Here is a 10,066-nt window from a genome sequence, read left to right on the forward strand (position 1 = left end):
GACAGAAACTAGTTGGAAATTAAAATGGCATGATCATCAGAAGTTAAGTAGAAACCAGTTGGAAGCTGCCTGGAAATGTTTTAAAGAGATTTCCAGCCATTTATTAACTGCTTGTATGAAAAATAGCAGAATACTATTGCTTTATCATTTTGGGGTAGTTTTCAATACATTTTGAGGTGATTATTGCGGTAATTGGGGGGTAATTTTAAAGAAATTTCAGAAATGTTACTTGGTAATTATCTACTTACCATGACATTGATGGATTTTGTAGGAAATAATCATTAGCCTATTTTTTCTTTGCAGTTTTCAGCTAAAACAAACACATGTGCATGTTACACAGTTGAAAACAATGATATGACCCAGACTGGCAGCAGAAGCTGCATGTCAGTGTCTGGTTGACAGTTGACAGTAAGCTTGTTGACTGTCAGTAAAATAGACATTATTGTCTATTTTACTGTGTGGCTCTATCAGATGCACACAATTGTTCCACAGGCAGCTCAACCATAATCGTTACCAAACAGCAATTTGTTCAATGTGATGACTCACAGGTTATTAGTGAGTTTGCATAATTAGGTAAAGTGATTCTGTAATTGTGGTTAATGCAACACAGTGCAAAAACAGACCCACACACACTCACACCTACATGCAATCTTACTTATGTGACTACGTGGACATTAATTTCCTGGAACCACAACCACTATGTGCCCAACGCTTACCCTAACCTAAAAGTGATAGCTACAGTCTTTTTTTATTTGTAATTCTTTTTATGAAGCTGTTATTTGTTAATAGCTGTTTCTGTTGTTTTATTCTTTAGCGGGAAAAAAAATCCATGTCCAGGTTTCTCCACCTCTCTGTTCTTCTTCTGGCCTCTCCCGCACAGTTAGCTGTCTTATTGAGAGCTGTCAGTTTAATATGCAGAGACAGTGGGGAAAGAGGTGGGCAGAGTAGCCAAAACTGTCCTCAAGTACTGTTACTTTGCAAAAACAAGTAGGCCTACTCAAGTAGAAGTAAAGGTGGTGATCAAAATAACTACTTAGAGTTGAGTACGAAATTACTTATTGAGAAATTGACTTGAGTCATGGTTTACTTCAGAAATAAAAAAGAAAAAACACCAAACACACTACTGCCTTTTGTTTGATGTGGATCTGACTGATAAGATTATTTCAACCACAGATGGTCTTCTTCAGGTAGAGGTAAAAAGGTGAACGACATCATCATCTCCTGATAAGATAAAATAACAGATATACACCAGAACCATAATCCTAGTTTGTATCTCTCAAGTGTGAATGAATTATTTCATTATTATCATATTGTATTAAGTTAAAATTATATTAGTTGCTTGTTGTCTATATTATGATCTGGAAAAGTAATTAACAAATTGTGTGTATGTGCGTAATAGATCATGTCTGTTCAGCCAGAAAGTAAATACAAAGAGTGTCAACATGTTACAGTGTCCTTACGCTTTGATAAATCCAGTATAGATGTCCCAAGTCCCAGTGGGACCGCCCCCATATCTAGCTCTGTCCAATAGAGAGCCAAAGTCACGCCCCTTTAGGTGGACCCCATGGGACCTTATTTCAGAAAAAACTTTGTATGGTAGTGAATGGAGAGAGACAAATCATTTTTGGCAAAGCAGCCACATCAGTCTGTTATCTTTCTGAAAATGTCTCATATCATGTGACTCATTTGACTTCATGACTTCACTTTGACCATAAGACCCTCTGTGGTTGAAACATTACTTCAGCAGTTTGTCTTTGTTTCGTGTGCATAATTTGGTCTCTGCTTTTGTCTTCATCAGGCTACACCAATGAGCGTGACTAATTGAATGCACAGGTCGCTACATCACGGCAGAAAGCAGGAGTAATTGCAGTTGTGAAGCATGGTGTGCATACATTAAACGTATAAGTTTTAACACTACAGACGCACTGCTGTTCTCTGTCAGCCCGCTGCTCTGATGCCTTCATCTTACCTCATCTGTAAATATTAGCGGTCAGCTTGATTTGAAAGCCATCCTTCTGCTGCAGCTTCTGCCATCATGCTGCTTTGATGCATGCAATATATGTATAATATACAGTATGTATAGGCCTAGGTCTATATTAACATATTAATTAACAAGGTCTGGACCTCGGTGACCTCAAAGCTGGCTATGCCCATGCTTATCTCTAGTCAGTGTTTGTGCGTGCAGTCGATGACCGTCAGCTCTCTGTGTGTGTGTGGAGAAGCAGTGCATAGCACAGACAGGCAAACAGAGCATTGAACTACTGTAAACGGCACCAGCAGCTATGTATTTCAGCCACCTGAAACAGGGCCCACCTTAAAAAAAATATCCATCCATTAAAGTGTACGCTATATTTTGAAAATGTTACATTGCCCTCAGACAGCCCTTTCCTTTGGCACTACATTCCCTCAACCATCCAACTTCCGTATTCCTACACACAAGCACAGCTGTGCCTGCTGCACACTGAATTACGCTACAGATCAGCTATTTGAGTCAGACTTTCAGCAGCTCTCTGAGGCAATGTAAAGCGCAAAAAAGGTTCAAAATATAGCGTACACCTAAACACATTTAGGTGGTACCCTGCTTCTCCACACAGAAGGAGAGCTGACGGTCTTCTACTGCAGGTAATACACTGACTGGGGATAAGTTCTTCATAAAACCCAACATAAACCCAACTATCCCTTAACTATTGACCTTACAGTATAAGTGTCACTGCATTCCCAAACAGCTGCTATCACATACTGTGGCTGCACATAGCTCTCTGACCAGAATATAACAATTTGTACAACAGGAGTTCAGTTCAGCACCCTTAATGAGACATAAATAAGCAACCTGCATGGCTTTATATGGATGGCAATGTCAGCCAGTAGGTCAGCTGGTCCTCTGACTGGACTGCCATGAAATTGTCAGCTATCCAGTCAAATATCTCAACATCTACAGGATGAATTGATACAGAATTTTGTATAGATTTTTGTGGTTCCCAGCCGATATAACCTGTGACTTGATGATCTCATGACTTTTCCTCTAACGCCACCATGAGGTTCACATTTGTTGTTCAGAGTGAAAGAGCTCAACAACTATTATTGCCATTATGTTTGGTACAGACATTCCTGTTCCCTTTTAATCTGGCACCATCATCTGGTCAACACTTTAATTTGTTCAGTACTTTGGTTCATGACTCAATACCTGCAAAACTAAAGACATTCCCATCATCCTCTGCTTTGTTTTCTGTTTAGTGCTAATTAGCAACTGTCAGAGCGCTAACATGCTCAACTAAGATGCTGAACATGGTATACATTATACCTCTATTTCGTATAATTAAGTATCAGGGTGTGCATGGTTCTGTAAAGTATTAAAAGTTAAATATGTTCCTATGTTTCTTACATGGTAATGTTGTTCCCTCAAGTAAAATCTTTATAATGCATACATGTTTTAAAAAAATATTCCCATATAATTTAATAGAACAAAATGGTGATACATAGTTCAAGTGTAAAACAATCAGTATTCATTTTCCAGTTTTACAAAGAGTTATCAGCCCATACACACTTTCCTGAGTGAGTAGCCGGAAGGATAATGGAGTAAAAATGCACAATGTGAGTTAATACATTTAAATTAAATTACTTTAAATTACGTAATCACAGAAAGCTTAATAATGAGAGTAATTAGCAATTCGTATGAGTGAACAAAGCAAAAAGCAAAGTTGGTCAAGGGCTTCCAATGGGAGAAAAAAACCTCGGATTGTAAAATTTATTTTGTATTTTGAGTACCTTGCAACCAGACTTTAAATGAGGGTGGCGAGGGTGATTTCCACAAAAGAAAATTTTTCCGAAGGCTGCTGTGGTGACTTCATCTGGAGGTTTACCAAACATAGATGTATAAGTGGGGACAGATTTTTGGTTCTAAAATTTTGGAAATTGTATCAAAAAAATGATTCCAAGAAGCATGAACAGAAGATGTGGGTCAGGTCACAGAGGGTCTGGGAACATCTATTACATTCCTCATCCAGTCTGCCTAAACTTTGGCAAGTCTGGCAGTGCTGAAATTGGTTCTTTGGCGTACTGTGATTTGTATGAGGTTGAATTTAGCACAGCTGGAGGAAGAGTTAACAGCATCCGGAAATCACACGAAAAGCTAACCTGCAGTAAATTCTCCCACTTAATTTTGTTTATAACAGAGCTAAAGATAAGATGTTTGTCAGATTTTTATTGCTAAAAAATAACTTTGAGACAAAAAGTATTGAGAAAATGCACAAGCACTATCCTGGACATTATCTTCATTTGCAAAATAACAACAAAACATAAACATTTTCTTAGACAATTTTTATTTGCTAATTCATATTGCCAATTTCTTTTCACATCTTTTTTTATCATGGGCATACATAATAACATTCAGAAGTTTTGTCACAGTGGTGTACAAATCTATGTAGACATGTACAATTAATTGTAACAATGTGTGAATTAATTTATGTAACATGTTCCGAATTTCACAACTAAACTTCATGAAACACAAATTAAAAAGTAAAACAAACAGCGAAAGAAATAATTAAACAATGAATATGATATAAATAAAATATGATTAAATAGAGTTGTATTCACTTAAAATAGCAGTGGCTGACATAAAAAAAATAAATAAAAGCACACGATTTAAAAACATAAGGTGCTGTTCTCAGGAAGGCCATATAACCAGTGTATACCTCTTAAGTGTATAAAAATGTCATCATATATTATTAAATATACTTTAACATATTATGGACATTTTAATGCTGGTGTCTTCATCTAATTCAAAATGGCTTCATGAGCAGCTTAGCTAGTAAACTAGAAGTTAGTGCAGCGCAGGAAGTAGCTGTTCCTCAGCACACGGAACAACCTCTTGCTCCTCTGGCTGAACTCAAACATGTAGGGTCCACTGTAGAGGTAGGTGAAACCTGCAGAACAGAGGCTCAGTGTTAGTTTCTCTGCAGGCTTTTCCTCATTTCAGTCGTCTTGACTTCTAAAAATCGAATGATCTTTAAATGTGACTCACCTCTGTACTGGAAAGCTGCAGTCACCTTGCCGGTCATGCTGGAGAAGGTCTGATCCACCGGCTTGGGGAATCCCTGGTCCATGGTCTTTCTGGCCTCATCATAACTGAAGAATCATGGACAGTACTTAGACTGATTCACCATCTTGTCAACCAACATCTTGTCTATCATTATTATTATCAATATCAGATTTATGTTACATCACGTTATTTGAACACACCTGTAGTAATTGCTGCCAACAAAGAACAGTGTCTTGCCAGAGTGGGCATCATAGAGGGCCGCATCCACTTTCTTTATGGTTTTGGGCAGACCAAAGCTGGAGAGTGGTTTAGGATAGCCACTTACAAGATCATAGCCACTGAAAGCCCACACTTTACGACCTGGATAGAGATGAAAGGAAAATGTTTTTTAGTATATGCATGTTGAGGTAATAATGTGGTCAGATTTGGCACGTTAGGTAAATACAGAGAACAAACACATCACCTTTAAAGAGTAGGACACTGTCTAGTTGTTGGCTTTCATAAGCAGCATCGATGTTGATGGGGGCATTGGGCCAGAAGTTTGTGATGAGAGTCTGCTGAGGTGTATTGCTCTGAGGGTAGCTACGCCAAAAGAAGCTGAGAACACACAAGAACAGATAGAAGTTTATAAATCAGCTCCAGATATTTCAGATATTTGAGCATTCCACTGTATGTCTACAATACCTGTCCTTGAAGAAGAGCATTTCTCCTCGCATGGTGGCAACAGCATCCAGGACCATGGTTGAGTCACAGGCATCAGGGGTGGTGGGGGGCTCAGGGTCAGGCTGAACAGGATCTGTGTCAGGGTTTGGACCTGGAGGTGAAACAAAGTGACATCATCAAAGATTGTGGAGGAGTGTCTTTTTTCCAAGGATTTAGGTCAAGTGCTGTTTTTGCAATCAGGCATCAATGAACTGAAAGGTAGTACTAACCATAGAGAGACTGGATGCCGTTGACATCATCCCGGGGCAGAACGAAGGTGTCAGGGTTTTGGTAAGAGTACATAGGGTACATGAGAGCACCAGGATCATCAGAGTGAGACAAACCCAGGGAGTGGCCAAACTCATGGGCAGCCACAATGAAGAGGACGTAGCCTACAGCAAAAACACAAGGTCACTTACAGTTCCTCTCCATGTACAGTGTATATCATGTCAAAAACTGACAGAATCATAAGTAAATAAAAGAGACACTATGCAGAGCATAAATAACAAACTGACCAGTATTTGAGCGGAAAGTGAAGGTCTCATCGTCATCAAAATGAGCATCTCCTCCAATGCCTGGGCCTGGGGCGAAGGCGTGAGCAAGAATCTGACCAGGGCCATCAAAGGGGTAGTAATCACCATGATCTGTATGATCAGCAAATCAGAGCTGGGTTTACACACTAAATCTGAGTGCTATGACTAATCAGCTGTCTGACCAGATTCAAGGCACAGAAAAAACACAAAGTTAAAGCTGAGATGGCACAACCAATAGACTGAGCACATGGAGAGTATATAACTGGGAAAGACAGGAAAAGTTATTGTGTACTCACATAGGCGGCCGAAGGAGATCATGATGTCAGCGGTGCCGCTGTAGATTCTTGTGAATCTAAGAGGAGTGACTTTGGCCCAAACCTGCAGCGCTTTCTCTATGGAGTGATCCACCTCTGCCACAGACATGTCAGGTGTGTAGTTCTCTATCCTGTAGGACAGAAAAATATACTACATCAATTACATGCATTACCTAAAGGATGTTTCTCTCACACGCTTTCTCTCTTGAGATCATTCACCTGTATGTCAGGCTGTTTTTCCGCCACTTGGGGCCATTTGGAAATGTGGAGAACTCGCCGATGTGGGCGTCTGGAACGCCACAGCGGGGCTTCTTCATCATCTCCAAGGTGTCACCATCCAGAGTCCCGGTGATCTGGAGACCAAAGAATTTCTGCATCTCACTCAGCTTCGTGATCAGCGGGCTAAACCCCCGTCTGATAGTCGGGCCGGTCTCGTCCGTTAGGTTGAAGAATTTTCTCAGGTAGCTCTGCAAGAAAGAACAATGAATACTTAAAAATGTGTCAGCTGTAGAAAGTACATAATATTTGTAAGAAAAGGGATGTTTGTTAATATGCAGAGATAAAGCTACTTCATTTTTCCCTGTTTACAGCGACAGAACAACAGAGTTCCACATGCACTTGCAAAATAGCGAGAACACATGCATAAAAACAGGCCTACATACCTCTGCCAACTGTTCATCCTGCACAGTAACCTGCTGTATTGGCACGCAGTAAACTGCGACTGCCAGGCTTAGTAGAACGCTCAGATTGAAAGTCTTCATGTTTCGTCGAATGCAACTTCTGTGCTGCAGGCAGCTGTTATATAGGCTGAGGACAGGGCTTGTTTCGAAATGTCCTGCTCCACTCAATGACTCAATATTCCTTTTAATGATAAGAGAGGAAGTTGGGCTCTGATTGCTCATTCAACAAAAAGTTTTCCAAAATGAGACACTGTCAGTATGATGACGTGACACAGGAGGGGGTTATTACAGTAACAGAATATGCTTGGGAAGACAATCTCATGAATCTACCTCTACTAAAGTAGTACTATTTCTATATATTTTTCAGATTCACTTGCAGATTTAGTTTTAGTTGTTTTGTATAATTGGTTTCAGTTGTATTTCTCATGGAAAAATGTACTTGCTGGTTGGGCTATCTTAAAACTTCATTTCACAAAAATTAAATGAAAGGACAAACATATTTATAACCAAATAAGATATGAACGTGTTTAATTAAAACACTTTTTAAAAAAATTGTATCTGGATCCAGATCTGTTCAAAGATACCGAGACAATGATAGACATGCATAGGATACATGTAGTGAATTCTTTTATATGTTATAATGGCCATCATTAATAAATGGTAAATGTATAGCTAATTATACTTTATACTTACAGTAATAGTTAATTGATGGTTAAATAACAATGAAATGCTTTATAAACCATTTATAAAGCAATTGTAAAGGTTTATAATGTGAGATGTTCCTTCAAAATGGCCATCGAAATAATGTTTATGGATGAACCAAACAGTAGTTATTAACATTTACATTTGAAGTATTAAGCATCAGTTGTGATGTCACAAAATAATTCCTTAATACATGGTGTATAAAGCATTTAATTGTTTGTTAACAGTCAAATAACTATTAACTAAAGCTTAATAACTATAAATGTACCATTTATTAATGATGGTTATTAAAAAGTGTTACCATTCATTCCTAAAGATATCTATACATTCTTAGTCATGCGGTTGGTTTTAGTGTCGCCTCTGAGAGGTCTGACAGCATTGTTTGTCATATTGTCTCAACTGACCTTCACATTTTTACAAGTCTGTCATCAATAATCTGACCATTGACTCATAAACCCTCATGCTATTGTTGCGTCTGTGCCACATCATGATTAACAAAAGTCCCGTTACTGTACATTTCAAATGGAGGTCAAGGACATGTTGTATGGTTCCTGACATATAGGCTGCAGATTATTGAAGATCAAAGGTCACAGGGGGTAAAGCTAATAGTCACACATCTTTGAATACTGTTGGAATAAAGAATTTTATACGGGGGATAACTGTGTGTGTGTGTGGCAGAAAGGCAGCGAAGCACATGCCCAATACAGACAGGCACAAGATGGACCATTACCATTATACTGGTCAACATAGATGATAAAAGGCTTCAGAAGAGCCACTGAGTGCAAACTTTATTTTTTCCACCCATGTGAAAAAAATATATACTAGGTATACTTAAGTATACTTGTAGCCAGATTAAACTTTAGTACCCTTCAAGTATGGCAATGATTAGTTGACTTAAAGTTTGCTATTTTGGAACAACTCATTTAGCACTGAGTATATAACAGATCGGTGCTACGAGCGGCAGAGAGAAAATGGAGAAAATCTCATCATCCTGATGACCTTGCTCACTACCACCACCTCCTGTCTGACTTCTCATCAACTGTTTCAGCAGCTAAATCTGCCTTCTACCTGTCTAAGATCAACTCCTCTGCCTCCAACCCCAGGACACTATTCTCCATATTCTCTTCGCTCCTCACCCCTCCTACCGCTCCCCCTCCCTCCTTTGCAACTTATTTTACTAAGAAAGTAAAAGACATCAGCTCCTCATTTACTCCTCTGCCCTACCAGAATGCACCTCCCCCAACCCTCACCTATAACAGCCTTACCTGCTTCAGCCCCCCCTCCTCTGAAGATGTTCACACACTAGTTACGTCTAACCATGCCACCACCTGTTCCCTCAACCCGATTCCCTCCTCTCTTCTCCAAAACATCTCTCACGACATCTTGCCTTACCTCACCACCCTGATCAACTCCTCCCTCACTTCTGGCCATATTCCAGCTCCTTTCAAGACAGCTACAGTAAAGCCACTCCTAAAGAAACCCACTCTAGACTTGGCTGACATCCAAAACTACAGACCTGTACCTCTTTTCTCATTTCTTTCTAAAACCCTGGAACGTGCCGTCTACAACCAACTGTCTTCCTACCTTTCGCAAAACGACCTCCTTGACCCTAATCAGTCAGGCTTCAGGACTGCTCACTCCACTGAGATGGCCCTCCTCACAGTGACTGAGTCGCTCCAGGCCGCCAGAGCCTCATCCCACTCATCAGTCCTCATCCTCCTCAACTTATCCTCTGCATTTGACACAGTCAACCACCAAATCCTCCTCTCCACTCTGGCCGAACTTGGCATCGCTGACTCTGCTTTAACCTGGCTCGCATCATAACTGACAGAACGCACCTTTCAGGTCATGTGGAATGGCTCCTTGTCCAAACCCTGCTCCCTGGCAACTGGTGTCCCTCAAGGCTCAGTACTAGGACCGCTTCTGTTTTCACTATACACTAGATCACTAGGCTCTGCAATCAGATCACATGGATTCTCTTACCACTGTTATGCTGACGACACCCAGCTGTTCCTCTCCTTTCCCTCATCCTCCAATATCCACGCTGCCACGCGCATCTCAAAATGACTGGCAGACATCTCCGCTTGGACAACTGCC

General features: G+C 40.1%; 1 protein-coding gene across 1 annotated transcript; it reads right to left on the reverse strand.

Annotated features, from left to right (window-relative positions):
• Nucleotides 1-4,766: 4,766 nt before the first annotated feature.
• Nucleotides 4,767-7,348, reverse strand: LOC141007186 (collagenase 3-like). Its single transcript, XM_073479537.1, has 10 exons — nt 7,250-7,348; nt 6,807-7,054; nt 6,570-6,718; nt 6,256-6,384; nt 5,971-6,132; nt 5,723-5,852; nt 5,502-5,635; nt 5,239-5,398; nt 5,021-5,124; nt 4,767-4,922 (listed from the first exon to the last, which is right to left on the reverse strand). Exons 1-10 carry the CDS (start codon nt 7,346-7,348, stop codon nt 4,813-4,815), a joined length of 1,425 nt encoding a protein of 474 aa, XP_073335638.1. The 3' UTR covers nt 4,767-4,812.
• Between the last annotated feature and the right edge of the window lie 2,718 nt (nt 7,349-10,066).

This window comes from Pagrus major, chromosome 13 (genome assembly GCF_040436345.1).
Source record: "Pagrus major chromosome 13, Pma_NU_1.0".
In the NCBI taxonomy this organism is placed as follows: domain Eukaryota; kingdom Metazoa; phylum Chordata; class Actinopteri; order Spariformes; family Sparidae; genus Pagrus; species Pagrus major.

Coding starts and splice junctions, on each gene's coding strand:
- LOC141007186 (XM_073479537.1), bottom strand. CDS start 7,348: ATGAAGACTTTCAATCTGAGCGTTCTACTAAGCCTGGCAGTCGCAGTT. Junction 6,719..6,806: donor AAAAACAGCCTGACATACAG/GTGAATGATCTC, acceptor TCTGTCCTACAG/GATAGAGAACTACACACCTG. Junction 6,133..6,255: donor CACTTTCCGCTCAAATACTG/GTCAGTTTGTTA, acceptor TTTTTGCTGTAG/GCTACGTCCTCTTCATTGTG.